The 16,575-nt window shown below is 33.1% G+C and overlaps 3 protein-coding genes and 1 long non-coding RNA gene across 5 annotated transcripts; 3 read left to right on the top strand and 1 right to left on the bottom strand.

The window, feature by feature from the left end:
• The first annotated feature begins 314 nt into the window (after window positions 1-314).
• LOC132695563 (uncharacterized) lies at window positions 315-1,802 on the top strand. 2 transcript variants are annotated; one of them, XR_009617853.1, is made up of 4 exons: window positions 315-1,168; window positions 1,226-1,401; window positions 1,468-1,607; window positions 1,669-1,802. It is a non-coding gene; the product is annotated as an uncharacterized LOC132695563 (long non-coding RNA). The 2 variants fall into 2 exon arrangements; XR_009617852.1 differs by having other exon boundaries at window positions 315-1,401.
• A 586-nt stretch (window positions 1,803-2,388) lies between these two features.
• LOC132708853 (protein SET-like) lies at window positions 2,389-3,950 on the top strand. Its single transcript, XM_060681489.1, has 5 exons — window positions 2,389-3,017; window positions 3,120-3,309; window positions 3,360-3,544; window positions 3,611-3,749; window positions 3,810-3,950. Exons 1-5 carry the CDS (start codon window positions 2,769-2,771, stop codon window positions 3,839-3,841), a joined length of 795 nt encoding a protein of 264 aa, XP_060537472.1. The 5' UTR covers window positions 2,389-2,768; the 3' UTR covers window positions 3,842-3,950.
• Window positions 3,951-4,297: 347 nt separating this feature from the next.
• On the top strand, window positions 4,298-6,941 carry LOC132708664 (carnitine O-palmitoyltransferase 2, mitochondrial). The gene is made up of 6 exons (XM_060681134.1): window positions 4,298-4,553; window positions 4,643-5,712; window positions 5,766-5,959; window positions 6,024-6,193; window positions 6,249-6,664; window positions 6,720-6,941. Exons 2-6 carry the CDS (start codon window positions 4,679-4,681, stop codon window positions 6,847-6,849), a joined length of 1,944 nt encoding a protein of 647 aa, XP_060537117.1. The 5' UTR covers window positions 4,298-4,553; window positions 4,643-4,678; the 3' UTR covers window positions 6,850-6,941.
• Window positions 6,942-7,294: 353 nt separating this feature from the next.
• On the bottom strand, window positions 7,295-16,135 carry LOC132708622 (dual specificity tyrosine-phosphorylation-regulated kinase 2-like). Its single transcript, XM_060681059.1, has 3 exons — window positions 14,708-16,135; window positions 13,381-13,702; window positions 7,295-13,326 (listed from the first exon to the last, which is right to left on the bottom strand). Exons 1-3 carry the CDS (start codon window positions 15,662-15,664, stop codon window positions 13,028-13,030), a joined length of 1,578 nt encoding a protein of 525 aa, XP_060537042.1. The 5' UTR covers window positions 15,665-16,135; the 3' UTR covers window positions 7,295-13,027.
• Window positions 16,136-16,575: the final 440 nt, after the last annotated feature.

Raw genomic sequence — 16,575 nt, 5'->3', positions numbered from 1 at the left:
TGTTTTAGAAAAGAAAAATATTTTTAATACTTATTAGAACACTCTGTTGAAAATACCCTACAGAAAAATTGCGATGGCTCTTTTTTATAACTAACAACAACTTTTTATTAAAAGTAGAGGTTATATCCAATATATATATATATATATATATATATATATATATATATATATATATATATATATATATATATATATATATATATATATATATATATATATATATATATATATATATATATATATATATATATATATATATATATATATATATATATATAATTTAATGGACTCGTTACAGTTGTTCCGCTAGAATAAGGTATGACTTTCCGATGATAATATGTATTATGCAACCAGAACAACAGGAATTTTTGCAGTTGTGCAAAAGTGTGTAGCTCTTCTTCGCTCACAGGCCTTTAACTGATAGTGATTTGTTAGGTATTTTTGAAAACCGTCTCCCACACATGCAATTAAATATTTCTGTTTAAAATTTTTTCTGATCTGTGTTCGCTTTCCTTTTTTTGTATATCCTTCGTAGAAACTATGCTACGCTACATCGTCGGCAGTATAATAATATTGTGACAACCTTAACAAATATTTTTATTTTTTTTAAATAAGTTAATAACAAAAAATACAATAAAAGCTGTTGGCAATTTTATCCTGTGGTGGGTTTTTAAATGTTCTAGAACGTAGTCCATCTTCCATTCATTTTAAAAGTTTGCTTTTAAAAAAGAAAATTGTATTTTGACAAAATGGCCAGCCATAGTCCTAGTAAAAAGTTAAGAAGATTGTCTAATTCCCACAAAGTGGCTGGATTTAACGTGGAAATTCAAAACGCCGTGGAAGAAATAGATTCACTTCAAAGGGAGTTGGATAAAATTAATGAGGATGCCAGTCAAGAAATTTTGCAGCTCCAACAGAAACATAACCACATCAGAACGCCGTATTTGCACAAACGGGTCCAAATTATCAGCAATATTCCCAACTTCTGGTTTACAGCTGTATCCTTTTTATTCAAATGCTCAAGTGATTCTGGCATGAGGAAATTGATTTGTTTCACTACTTGAAGAATTTAATAAGGAAGTGTCAGGAGATGTTATAAAATTCTATTTTGATGAAAATCCGTACTTTGAGAATATTTGTCTTACTAAAGAACTCCATCTCCGCAAGGGTAAACCTATGACCACAATATTTCCCAAAATATTTGCCCAAAAAATTACATTTTCAGAAGTTCCCTATTCCAGAAGTAGAACAATCATCTGGAACGGACAGCAATTGGGCTTTCATCATCAGGAAGTGAACAAGTCAAGAAAACGACGCTTAAAATCAATGAATCATAGTTTCTTTAGTTGGTTTAATAATAATGTTGATCCACACACAGATGATATTGCATTCATCATCAAAGTATGTAGTTTTGGGTTAACTTTATTTTTTTTAGTATATATATTTTTGGTTTAAATTTTTAAATAGGATGACTTGTGGTTAAGTCCACTTAAGTACTACCTCGTTGCTCATAGTGAAGAAGAAGTGAATGGAATAGGAGGTGATGAGAATAATAGTGAAATATAAAGATGAAGTGGGTGAGAGCAACAACAGATCATCATCTACGCGTAAGTTTTGTGTTTTAAAATAACTGAAATATGTGTATAAAGTGCAACTTATACTTTTCAGTGGCTGGATATTTTGATGTGAGTGCAATTTAGATAAGTATTTGTTTCCTGTTATGTACAGGTTATAATTCTATATAAGTTTATTTTTGTAAAGAAGTACTTATCTGAAAGGAATAAAGTTTTGCATTAGCGGTGTATTTTTTCAAAAATAACATTTGTGGCAACCTACACACTACACGGGCAACGTACATTTCAAAAAAAAAATCTATTTAAGTACAAAACATAAATCTAACAACGAATTACTTTAAAATGAAATCTAATGAATAACAGAACACAAAACAATTCTCTACCCTAAACCCCTAACTGCGTTGCGCTACTGTGGGTACTGCGTATCGATCGCGTCTTTCCAAGAGAAATCAGCAGATTACGAACGTGAAGTTTTATCTTATCTTAAGCGCATTTGATCCATCTATTAAAAGCCCAAAACGAATTTTTTGCCTACTCTTAATAGTACCATACTCAATTGTAAAAGGACAACATTTTAGTATAGCAAATAACTTTAATGCTTTTCATTACATGCAGAGGTTATAACCAATATATATATATATTTTTTAAATTAACTTTAAATTTAACGAATTGATTCTAGTTATTAAGCAAGGATATTGATGAACTGCTTTTACATACAAAATTTGAGATTCCCATGGCAATACGTGTTATGCAACCAAACCGACAGGAAATTATCTGCGGTTTTGCAAAATGGTGTGGCTGCTCGAGTTTGCAGGCTATTTTTGGTCCTTCGAGTTGGATTAATATAGTCTATTCTTTCTCTAATAATGATTTGTTAAGTATCTTAGAAAACTATCTCCCACACTTGCAATTAATCATTTCTGTTTCTGTTTAATCTTTTCTTATCTGTGATCGCTTTAATTTTTTTTGTACATCCTTCGTTGAAGCTAGTATAATAATATAATAAAAATATTTTTAAATTTGTCTAAAGTAACTTAATTAAAAAAGACAGTAAAAGGGGGTCTACAATTTTATAGTCCTTGGTCCGTACGTACCAATATATTTGTCGTGGGTTTTTTAATATTTTAGAGTGTAGCGCTCTTCGATCCGTTGTAAACGTTTGCTTTTAAAAAAAAGTGTATATACTCTGACAAAATGGCCAGCGATAGTCCAAGTAAAAAATTAAAAAGATTGTCTGATTCCGACAGAGTGGCGGAATACGATGTGGAAACTCAAAAAGCCTTGGAAGAAATAGATTCACTTCAAAACGAATTAGATAAAATTAATGAGGAAGCCAGTCAAGAAATTTTGCAGCTCGAACAGAAATATAACCATATCAGAACGCCGTATTTGGACAAACGGACTCAAATTATCAGCAATATTCCCAACTTCTGGGTTACAGCTGTATCCTTTTCATTCAAATACTCAAGTCATTTTGGCATTGGGAAATTGATTTATTTTCTTTCGTTTTGCAATTACCGATATACATTGTCCTTATATTAATAGATAATGAACCATCCTGATCTAAGAGGACTTGTTGGAGGCTCTGATGAAGAGGATTGCTTGCATCATTTAACAAAACTTGAAGTTGAAGAATTTGATGACATAGTGTCAGGCCATGTTATAAAATTCTATTTTGATGAAAATCCATACTTTGAGAACTCAGTGCTTACTAAAGAATTTCATCTTGGAGAGGGTAGACCTTATGGGGACAATATTTTTTCTCCAATAAATAGACATTTTTAGAAGTCCCCAATTCCAGAAGTACCGCTATCGTCTGGAAAGAAGGCCAGCAATTAGGTAGTAATCATCAGGACGTCAACAGGACTGGCACAAGGAAAAGACGCTTGGAGTCAATGAAACATAGTTTCTTTAGTTGGTTTAATGATAATGTTGATCCATATACAGATGATATTGCAGACATCATCAAAGTATGAAATTTTGGGTTGACTATTAATTTTGTTTGGTATATATTGTTTGTTTCAATTTTTAAATAGGATGACTTGTGGTTAAATCCTCTTCAGTACTACCTCGTTGCTGATGGCCAAGAAGAAGAGAATGGAATAGGAGATGATGAGAGTAGTAGTGAAGATAATGATGAAGCAGGAGATAGTAACAACAGGTCGTCATCTACATGTAAGTTTCATATTTTAAAATAATTGAATCTAATCTAATGTGGTAACTCATACTTTTCAGTGGATGCATCTTTTGATGTGAGACCGATTTAGATCAGTATTTGTTTTCTGTTATATATAGGTTATAATTCTATCTATGTTTATTTTTGCAAAGAATTAAATTTTGCTTTAGTTACTTATCTGTATTAAATAAAGTTTTGCATTGGCTGTGTCTTTTTTCAAAAAAAATTGTACCTACCTATAGTGCCAACCTATCCTAAAACCGTTTGCGATCCTAATCTGTTCGCGCCCATTATCTGAATTTTCGCTATTTTGGTAAGTACAAATCCAAGGCCTAACAATGAATTACTTTAAAATCTAATCCAACAATTAACAGAATACAAAATAACCATTCGGTACCCTAAACCTTTAACTGCGTCGCGCTACCGCTTCTACTGCGCATCTATCGCGTCTTTCCGTGAGAAATCAACAGATTACAAGTTTTAATTAAAATTGTATCTCTGTCCTAAAACGGAATAAAGGCAGAATCAGTAACGTCTTTCATAGACGATTTAAGACTTCAGCGCAATTGATTCGTATATTAAAATTTCAAACGATTATTTACAACACTAATGTAAATAGTCGGATTTTACCTCTTCTTAATCGTACCATGACGTTTAGGTACTGTCTGATTAAGGTTAACAGGAATAACCATCCAATGGAACTGCCGAACGTATTTGAAAGTGAGCAAAATAAATGTGGCTCCATATCCTGACAATAATTTTTGAGTCAGTTAATTTTACTTTTTTGTGTTGGAAGAAAATATGTAAGTAATGTGAAAAACAAATAAGTGTTAAGGCATTCTGGAAGAGAAAATGATCTGTAAATTTTAAATTACTCTAATACAAATTATAGCCTGTTTGCTGGTGTTGAAAGATCGTCATTTTAAATATGCACGTTCAAATGCGAAGGTTGCATTTTTTGTATAAACGTAATCTATGCGAAACACGGAGAAGGTGCTATTGGGACTACCAATATATACAAAGAAGTAAAATCCCAACGATGCATTTCCAAGCTTCTCTACCAAGACTTCCAATTCCCAAGCTGGAATTAACGTGCGAAAGGTACTTAGCTGCTCAGAAACCACTGTTAATAGATGAAGCCTATAGAAAAACTGAGGCGAATGTTAATCATTTTAAGGACAATGTTGGAAAACATTTGCAAAAATTATTGAGGGATTTTGATAAACAAAACAAACATACCAGCTATATATCGGAGTTTTGGTTTGATAACTATTTAAGAGACAGGAAACCAATACCTATAAATTATAATCCTATGTTGGTAATGAATAATGATGAAAGGGAGCAGTACAACACTCAGTTAATAAGAGCAGCAAATCTTGTGATTAGCAGCCTAAGATTTTATAAATCGCTACATAGTAACTGGTTGGAACCTGAAGTCTATCATCTCGATCCTCAAAAAAGTGATACTGAAATGTTCCGCAATATTTGTGCTATGCTTCCCCAATCATTATCGTGGTATGGAGCCTATTTATTTAAGGCCTATCCCCTAGATATGAGTCAGTATCCAAACCTATTCAATTCAACTAGAATACCTGAAACAGATATAGACAGGCTTGTTAAAGGCAAAGGAAGGCACATTACAGTACAGCATAAGGGTCATATTTATGCATTTACAGCGCTTTCAAAAGAAAACCAAATATTACCGCCTGAACAGATTTTAGCAAGACTGAAATATATCTTAGAAGACGACATACCAAAGAATACATTTCCAATTGGAGTTCTAACAACTCTAGAACGAAACAAGTGGGCTACAGTAAGACATGAACTGGCTGAAAATGGAAACCAGGCGACTTTAAAATTAATCGACACCGCATTGTTTAATATTTGTCTTGATGATGAATACGTTAATGATGACCCTTACGCCATTATAAGAAATTTCCTTCATTCCGACGGTGAAAATCGGTAAGAAAATAATTTTATTTCAATCTTATAAACAGCTCCGGTTTCAATTTTAGATGGTTTGACAAGTCATTCTCTTTACAAGTTAGCAAAGATGGAGTGGCGGCTGTCAATTTCGAGCATTCTTGGGGCGATGGCGTAGCTGTATTGCGATATTTGCAGGATATATACAAAGATTCTATTGAAAACCCAGTAATTCATTCCGAAACCAGGCCCTACGACGAAGACATTAATAACATTATAAGACTAGGTATTTTTATTTGTTGGAAAACCAGAAGATGAGATCGTTTTCAACGGGTTAATATATTTTTAAGACATGAACTTAAGTGACCGACTAAAGGTGCACATAGAGGATGCGAAAAGGGAATACAGACTCTTTTACAGTAGCCTTGACTTTGATTATTTAATCATGGATCGGCTAGGGAAGAACCTTTGTAAGAAACAAGCTGTTAGTCCAGATGCGATCGTACAACTCGGAATACAAGTTAAAATTATCCATTACTACTAGGAATAATTATTTATCAAAATATAAATTTTAGGTGGCTTATCATAAAATGCAGGGAAAATTTGTGCCCACCTACGAATCATGCAGTACGGCTGCTTTTAAGCATGGCAGAACAGAAACTGTCAGATCTTGTACCATGGCGACTAAGGCTTTTACTTTGGCGATCAACGCTCAACAAAAACCGCCACTAAATGAACTAAAAATGATGATCGCCGAGTGCTCAAGAACGCACAGTCAGCTTACAAGGGAGGCTGCCATGGGGCAAGGATTCGATCGGCATTTATATGTTTTAAAAAAATTTGCTGAGAAAACCAACATGACGTGCAACATTTTCGATGATCCCGATTATGCCTATTTGAACCGTATTATACTTTCAACGAGTACTCTGACATCGCCAGTCATATATGCTGGAGGATTTGGACCTGTAGTTCGCGACGGCCTAGGAGTGGGGTGTGTCTTTTTGAAAAAAAAAATTGATTAATTAATTTCATATTTTTAATTTTAGGTATACTATTAAAGACGACCAACTCCGAATCTTGGTTACTTGTTATCCACCGTATCATAGCGCCTCAAAGGGCATTGATGCCTTGCGACAGTCCTTTGAGGAACTGACAGCGATACTGGATACGAATTAGCCTTAATGTATCTTTAAATTTACCTCGTGTATTAAAAAAAAAGTGTATTATTATATTTTGCACCGTTAAAACACAATAAATTTTTGATTTTTGATAGATTTGCTGATGGAAGTTATTTTACTTGCCCTTTATTGACTAGATATTATTAACGTGCTAGTTAATTGTAGACCAATTAACAGAAAGCAAAAATTAAGAACTAGTAAGTAGTTTTTAATGTACAAATGTATTTAAATGAAATATTTTCCATTTTATTTTATTACTTGCAACAATTTTAGAGGTATTAAACAATCATCAAAAATTGTAATTTACACCGCTTTCAAAAGTAACAGAAAATTTATAAATTACTGTCTACGTAGACACGAGTTAAAAAAATGCAAAAAACAGTAAAATATAACGATGGTGTATTATTTTCTTTTCAGTTTATAAAATTTGTCTGGGAACAAATTAAATCACTAATTACAGGTACGTATTTATATATTGTGAACGTTAAAAAGGTTGTCGTAAACTAAAACATGAGTCAATGAGTAAAACATCTAAAAAAGTGTTTATGTTGGGCAAATATATCCGGAACTTAATTCAATCTGTTTGAACTCACTATTGGACTTGATGGTTTTCTTATTCATCATATTTTATTACCAATTACGTATTATTACACACTGAATGACGTCACTGTTAAAATAGAACGCGGATTAAATAAAACAACGGCATTATAATAAAGAGAAATGTATTTAAATCCTATTAGTATGATATATAAACATGACTTAACGCTACATACAATCACATCTTTGCTAGAAGTTAAAACAGTAGTTAGTCAATCTTAGCAGGGTAATTTTGTGTGTAAACTGAAAAGTCGAATCTTATATTTTCCTTCCCACAAAAATCTTTTGAAAAACCATCGTGAAGTGTTAAAGGATAGCGACGACGATAAGAAAATAAAAACAGGCGAAAGGTGGTTTAAAATCAAAGTAAAATCCAAGACGAAGATAGTGAATATTTTCGTTAAACTTATATACGAGATCAAGCCCTATTTTGCAGCAGTCGGCAGTTGATGGTTATTACAACTAATTAATTAAAACTAATAGCAAAAAACAGGAAAATGTCATATTTGCTTTTTATTTATTATCCAGAGACGTCCGTTTCTCCGAATAAGTGACTATTTAATTTTTCTAAATAGACATTCTAAAATTAAGTGAAAACAAATTAATATTTAAAAGTTCCGTTATATATAACGATTTACGTTGAAAATTAATTCGCAATTAAACAGCTATTTGAGATAAAATTTACTGAAGCAATTATGGGACGCAGAGTTTTTTGTATGTCAACATATTTACTGAAGAACCCAACTTAATAGACCTCATTTTAAAGTTTCAGATATTTTTAAAGTACAGAGTTTTCATTTATATTATTAAAGGGGATACGGGGGATACGCAAGGACGTTTTACATAAAAGCCTGTGCAGCACTCTGTATATATGGTCGGACAGTATTTGGATTTTTGAAAGTATTAAATTTTGCTAAATAATCACCATCATTGTTGCCTTCGAAATTAAAACATTGTAAATTCTGATGACACCCTGGTATTAATAGTGTCACTCAGACTGATTATAATTCCTACAAACACTATTTGTTTATCATATAGGTTATTCAGAATACCAAAAATCTTGAAATAATTAGTCTTTTTTATTCAAACAATGAAAACGTTTAGTGAAAATTGTTTCAATAACGGCTAAACTAAAATATATATTTATGAAAACGGGAAACAAAGAACTTTTACAATGAGTAAAAATATAAGTGCTATGAAGTTGGTGATATATTTATCTTTACGACCATCATGCTTTTACTGTTATGTTCAGAAAATAATCGAGAAAAAAATCACAAAACTTTTATATAAAAAGTGTTTAACTACCGCTTTTAATAAACTCTGTAGGCGGGCTGTGGTCATAGCTCGGGTCTAAGCAGAGATGGACCTCTGAACAAGCTTGTTACTTATGCTTGCGAAACGTTAGGAAACAATGCTAACCAACAAAGGCCTTTAGACCGGAATCAGAACAACAGCTCATCAACTGGCGGCAATTGCGTTAACCATTTGTCTGTGGGTGGGCGTCATAAAATGTACACAGAATAAAAATGGCCGAATTTATTCTCAACGTAAATCACGCATTACAAAAATGTTCGAATCACGGGTGAAGTGAATGTTATGCTGCAAATTAGTATAACAGGTGCTTCGTTTTTTTTTAAAGGTGATACGAACATTTATTGTTTCAAATAAACACATTTAGGAAGTTTTGTAAAATGTGTGCGTTCAGGAAGTAGTCCTTTTTCAGTCAAAAACTTACTTATCTAAAATAAAACGAAATAATAGCAAAACACATATGAAAAGTGCTCGAAATACTGCAATTAAAAAAAAAAGAGGTACAGTATTTTTGTCCAATACATTGTTTGCCTTTAATGATTAAGGTTTGAATGAGAGTGCCGAAATTACATCCCCTAAATCAATATATTTACAATTAAACTCTAATAATTACAGTTTGGACAACTTACTAACGTATTGATTGGCTTGCTTCAGTAGGCACTCTATTTACACAGCCAGAAGAAAAAAACAGTTAATTGTAGAAATTATTTAAAAAAAAAAACGAACTTTCTTCGGAGGGAAACAATATTTCTGGCTCTTAATGCGGCTTCAATTTGCTTTGGGTTGTGAGTAGATCACCACTGCTAGTGATTCACACCACGTAACTATTGTCCGTACAAATCTGCTATTTTAACATCGATCCTAAATTCGCTAGTCAGGCCAATGTAAACAGTCGTTGCACATAAGAAAGAACTGTTTTTAGGATACCCTGACACCACGTTTATCCTTACGGTACCATTGGGCAATGAAAAGTACCCTAGATACAAAAAGAATTCTAAAAGCAAAAAAAAAAAAATGGGGATACTTTCCATCAATCCGTCCGGTACCTACGCAAACATTTTCGTAAAGGGCAGTACGAATATTAAACAAACAAAAAATCAGAAAATACTAGTTTTCTAAAACACCTTGTACACATTAGAACTACGCATTTATATATATGTACACACATACTTTAGAAGTAAAAAACGAAAGCAAAACTCAAGGCGACTCAAAATTATTTTTAAGCTACTCATATATATCAGTATAAACTAAAATTATAACTTATCACAAAAACGCCGTCTAATTACCACTAGTAAAATAATGGGAACATCCTAATCCTTCCCAGTTAGTTTATATACATCGGTTTATTGGTTGCGTTCTAATTTATACTGACCAATATGGTTTTCGCACTGTTATATTTATCGACCATTGAGCAACTCATTGTTTAAACGGCTTTACACATAACTGCCGAGCATTAACAAAACAAGAAACACCCTCCATCGGAGCTCGAAGCGTTACTCGTCTCTCTTGGACTACTTGACATTCGGTGACGACCAGCATACGAGTTTCGGGTGTATATAGAACGGGCAAAAGAAAAACAGGTATTGGGATTTACGACCAGGGTGTCCTTTCTTGCCTATGTTAATATTCGGTGACGTAACTTACTAGCATAGCGCGTTTGGTAGTTATACATATATGAATGATCTCGTAAAACAAAGATTCCAAGTAAACTTAAAGATCGAAAAATCACTCTAATGACGTTAAACTGATATTAGGTACCTAATATCACTGTTTTATCACAAACAAAATTTTTTTTTGGATTTAAAAGTAGGTACAATGCAACTTCGTTAATCTGAACATACACGATCATTTTAAAGTTCCAAATGTGTTTTCATTGATTGAGTGTTTTATTACCAAAATATTGTTAACATCACGTTACATGACATTATATATGTATATTCGAAACATTTGGGTAAACCAAATTTTAATTTAAAAAAAGACCTTATAAAAGGAATTTTTCAAAATTCCAAAACAAGTGATATGTATAAGGTTTGTTTATGCTAAAAAATGTCAGTCTGTATTGTAGTCATTTTTGACATTTTCACCAAGTTCCAAGAATGTAATGTAAAAATAATCAAATACTCTTATTATAAACTTATTTTTATTTGGTTATATCTTATAACATATTTAAAAATGTTCAACTAGTATGAGAATCCAAAAAACTTTGCTTTCCTAATACTCTGGGGTAAATGGCAGTATTCTTGAACATTTATTATACTGTATACAGGGTTTTGCAGAATTAATTAATCAACAATAATTAAAATATAGTTTCCTATATAAACATTTCCTTTCCTATATGCACGGTATTGAAATTCTAAGAAAAAAAGTATATTTTTTACATAATTTTCAAACCAACCGAGATTTTCATTAACATTTTATGCATTGCTTTCAAGAAGCCAAAGGTCTTTATTGATGCAAAATCCTTTACAGAAATAGTTTGAAACTTTAGAGTATTAATTTTTAATAATTTTATCATGAAATGGTTTTTTATTTTTATTCTACTGAAAAGGGTGCAAAAAAATCAACAGATCAAATTTGTTTCATGGGGATTTCATTGCATTTAAGGAAAAGGCAGTGGCGCACCGTTTTTTCTTTGAATTTATTCCATACAAATCTGGTACGGACGGCACTGGCAAATGTTTTAAAAAAAATTTCGCGTCAAAAAAATTATTGTGTTGCTCGAAATATGTTTATATAGGAGACTAGGGTTTACTTTGGTCCTGCATTAATTTCGGAACGCCCTGTTTATTTATCTAAACATACCTTAACGCTTGCTTTTAGAATAATTTTTTTTATGAATTAGAAATGTTGGAATTAATGTACAGTGGTACCTTATTTTGTTTTACTGGAAGGCCCTATAAATATATATATTTTTTCTCCGATGATGGAAGATATACTTCACCCTTAATTTCTAAAAATATTTAAAAAATTATTTAAATTTGAAATTTCAAAATTAAATATAAAAATCCATACTTTTATAAGCCGTTTTCGAATTACGTCAATTAAGTTTAAAATTTTAAACTTAAATAATTCAAAAGTGGTTTATTGCAATAACAGCAACATAAGTATTTTAGAAATCTGGAAAAAAATATAGGGAGTTCTATTAAGTAATATAACTTGCGACGCGAATATGCTTTTTTTTTTAAGTTTAATGCAAAAATACGAAAACCGACCCTGTACATTCCTATGCTTTTTTTGTATTTTCTTGTTCGCATTAACGAGGTTGCAGTTCATTAGGAAGGTATTTGTAGATATTTACAACAAGCTCCAAGAAGTTTTCAGCAAAGCTCGCGGATACCAAAACAGTATAAAAGTACAAATGAAATTTAAACCGATTTCTATGTCAATTAAGTAGATATTACACAGATACAAATTGGAAAAAAAATCGTCTTAATTAAAAAGAAAACTAATAGTCTTTTCAGTAGATAACCTAAATAAAGGCAGTTTTAAATATTACAAAAAAAAACACAATGATATCTCCTTATTGCACACCTAAAATGACGATGAAAATGATAATAAATATCGCGAAAACGTGATGAAAACGTGGTGAAATAAATGTATAAATAATTAGAAACACATCGTCCTAAAAAAAGTAGTGAAAAATCGTCAACTTTACGAATTATTAATCAATAATCCAAGGATTATCGAGACTCTTTTTAAAAAAATACTCATCAAAGTGCAATACTCCAAAATTACAATAAAAAAAAGTCCCAAATTACTCGACAGATCCTAAATATAAGACCGTTTTATTCGCGCAGTTTCTGTCAACTTGGCAACGTCTACAACCCATGGGGATGGCGGGGAAATACCGAAGTAAACTTAATGGGTTTGGATATTCAAATGGAGATTTGACTTTATATTTACGGCAAAGTTTGAAAAAACTATTAGAAAGTCCAGCGGATATTTTTTCCATTCCCTCTCCCATCGAATACGAAATAATTATTCCCGTGGAAGCGATCACTGTGGTCGCGAAAATTGAAAACGGTTTTACTATTATTGTCATGTTTCGCGTTTAACCTCGAACCTGGGGGGAGAAAAAAAAACCTGCGGAGGGAAAAACAATCCAGCATATTTTCACAGTCAACTGCAAAGATTTAAACATCGATCCTGTCATAACGTCCGCACCTAAAATGTATCCAACGGTAATAAGCCCATAAGGCTGCGACGTTACACTGTCGTATGGTATGCCTTTCAACACAACACTTATACAAAAAGTAGTATTTACCAGGTCATGCATCTCCCTCTTGCGTTTTGGGGGTTCGTGGACCGGTAGATGTGCTCCTGGACGCTCCCGCGCTATTTTGATCTTTCTCGTTTGGTGGCCTCGGAAGTCTTCTTCGAAGCCACGCGTGACGTAAGGCAGCACTGGGAGTCATCCTTTGCTCGGGATCCCATTCAAGGCAGCGCTGGATAAAGTCCAGAAACAAGGGATCGTCGCACCCCTTAAGAGCCCGTTTGAGATCCTTACCGCCTGGCGGACCACGCGGCTTACCCCTCCGACTTAAACCACCCGATAACACCACCGTACCTAATTAGTATCAAGATTTTAAAAAACAACGATAAATTCATCAGAATAACTAACCGTCAGCTAAAGTCGAACATGTGCAGTATCTGGGGATCCCTTTAGAACTGATAAAATTTTTGGCCCGCTTTGATTGGTCGAGGAGCTTTTGTGGGGGCAATCCCAGAAGTTCCATGATGCAAGCTAATTGATCGGCTTCATCTTCGCCAGGTAATAGGGGAAATCCGGTCAATAATTCGGCTAATATACAACCCAACGACCACATGTCAATCGGCATGCCATATTTGGCACCCAATATTACCTCCGGGGCACGATAAAATCTCGACTGTATGTAGGTATACACCCTATTATTTTCGTAACATGACGATCCAAAATCAATTACCTGGCAATAAAGAGAAAAAATGTATACAAGCATGATTTCATTTTATTTTATTCATAAAATTAATAAGTCGGGGTTTAGAGCAACTGAAGAGCATAAGGGAAAAACGAACCAAAATATCTAAAATCAAGCATGTTGTGCTAAATGGTAGTTCAGCATGTACATTGTATTTTCTTTATATCAAAGTCTATGGGAGTTGCCGAACATGCCTAACAATAGGAGTGATGAAGAATTTGATATTAAGTTTACTGATCATTGACGACAAGTAAAATATTTTCCGCTGTTATTTTTGCTATTTATTTTACAATAAAACACATGCAAACATTTTGGTGAAACGCTGATGACCGGCCGCTTGAAAATGAAACTTTAAAACAGAACGTTATATAAAGGCAAAAAAAGTTTAAATTGCGATTTATCTTAAGTTAATATTGAATTTTGATGTAAGCTATTCTAAACTACGATTTTGAGTTTTGATTTCTGATATAATTTTAAATTAAAAAAAAAAACACGTCCAAATTTTTTTGAGTTTTTAAGTTTGTCTAGTCAAAGACAAACATCCGATGGGAAAAACACACTATACAAGGCAAACTAAGCAAATAAAACAAAGCAAAATATTTTATCTTCAATGAAAATCTAATAGTATCAAAATAGAGACGTCTACATTTAAATTCTATATTTAAATGTAGCCATAAATAAAAAACATTTTTAAACTTCCTTAAGTTTAACAAATCTATTTTTATCGCCTGTTTGGTTTTGTTGTTAATGACAAGGCGAAAACTCATTTTTTTTTCTTGAACAACCTAGGAAAGAATTCAGCAGTTCATCAATCACGCTGAGAAAAAACGGGACATGCAACAGGCAGTATTGGACAACACAGTTCTTAAATTCTTTACTATAAATAAACCCAGAAATCAAACCAAAAAAATGATGTAACAAATTTAAGCTATGCAATATAGACAATTAAAATAAACCCGACCCATTAGTTTAATAAAAGAAGTATGTACTCACTTTAAGACCGCTACGTCCTTGTTGCTTAAGAAGAACATTTTCGGGTTTCATGTCACAATGGATTATCTTGTTGCGGTTGAGGGCATCCAAACATAAGAGTAAAGAATGACTGAATTTTCTCACAAGCTGCAGACTGAAGCCTTGAAATTTATTTTTTTTTATAAGTTCGTACAGGTTTATGGAGAGTAACTCAAAAGTGATGCACATGTGGTTTCTAAATGTAAATGAATCGAGCATATGAATTATATTCATAGTGTTATCTTTGTCTTGTTTCCTTAGATGCTCTAAAATCCGAACTTCCTCCTGAGCTTGTCTGTGGAACCTCTTCTCATTCCTAACCATTTTGAGTGCCACATGCATATGATTCTTGTGATCATAAGCTTTTACCACTTGTCCAAATGAACCTTTTCCAATGCATTTAAGTACTTCATACCTATAAGCAACATGATCATGAGGAATGTGAATATAAGACCCTTGGTCATTGTCATAGTCAGAATTGTTAGGATTCCCTATAATTCCAGGTCTTTTCTTAGCGTTAGCTCCTATAAAATAGATCTGCGGATAGTTAAAAATTTCATGATGCTCGTAAGGTGTTAATTTATTCATAAACAATTTCATAACTTGCTCAGGAGTTGCTAAAGTAGTCCTTGGCTTGCAGTCACCACTGATATTAGTCAAAGACACTTGTGAAGTTTTGATAGGAGTTGTCACAGTGCCACTTCTTGCTAAACATTGGAGGGCACAAGTAGCCCCTACATTTAATTCGGGAAGACCAGCGGAGTTTGCTGAACTCGCAGTTGAAGCAGCAGGGGGACTTTGTTCTTTCAGTGAGTTTTTGTTTAGAGGGGGCAAATTACCACCCCCACCCTCTTGTATGTATGAATGTGAAGTTACAGGAAAAAGTTGCGTCCGTGACATCGGCATCTTCAGAGTGTTGGTGATGACAACACTGGACATTTCAATTTCTAAGCATTTCTAACTTAATTCAGAGGTTGTTATCCAACCATTTGAGCAAGTTAATAAAACCCAACTACTCATGCTTCAGTCAAGCAACTGGCTTCTCTTAAAAATACACCTATTCGCGTCACCGGAACTAATTGTGTGAACAACTCTTCAATATCACAATACAAATTCGAATTGCCAAGCACCCTCTCAATCATAACAAAACTTTCGTGAACTATTACCCCGTGTGCATCGTTTCTGTCATAATCACATCACACTATAAATTTTTCCTCGTTCCAGCGACATTTTTCTTTGGTTTCTTATTCACTGTATGGTAGGTTAACTTTGAATGTTTCCGTCGAAGCTCGGACAAATAATTTTTACCAGCATTTCAGTTTAAAATTAATAATGTTTGAACAAAGGCTTTGGATTATTTTACAGCCATATTTTTCAAGCCAAAGAAATTGTCAAGTTTTATTTGCTCAAAGCGCATGATCACTAAAAATTTCATTTGGATTTCTATCCCTCGGTTATTTTCGGCAGCAACGCGAAATACAGCAACAGGATCGTAATTGGAACATTTAGTGATGGCTAATGTGGCTAATCAACATGACCTCTACAACAAGGTGGTGAAATGACAGATTGTAAATAATCGATAAGTCATCACAAAAAGGAATATAAATGTCGATCGCTATAGGGTTATATGTTCGTTTATACGAGTTATTCGATACTGAAAAAGCGACTAAATAACAGAAATAGTATTCACTAAAACGCGTGAATAGTTTAGCCGTCGTTATCACTCTCACAATTAGTGTGTGAGATCAAAATATTTGATATTAGGAACGCCACGCAGCTAGATATATCGCTTCCTTAATGTGATGATGTGTTGGCTCATACTTCAGCTTTTAAGACAATAAGCATTATGC

This window comes from Cylas formicarius, unplaced genomic scaffold (assembly GCF_029955315.1).
Source record: "Cylas formicarius isolate icCylForm1 unplaced genomic scaffold, icCylForm1.1 PGA_scaffold_12__32_contigs__length_19106922, whole genome shotgun sequence".
In the NCBI taxonomy this organism is placed as follows: Eukaryota; Metazoa; Arthropoda; class Insecta; order Coleoptera; family Brentidae; genus Cylas; species Cylas formicarius.
Note: the sequence above shows the minus strand (reverse complement) of the source record. Positions and strands in the feature narration are given on the sequence as shown.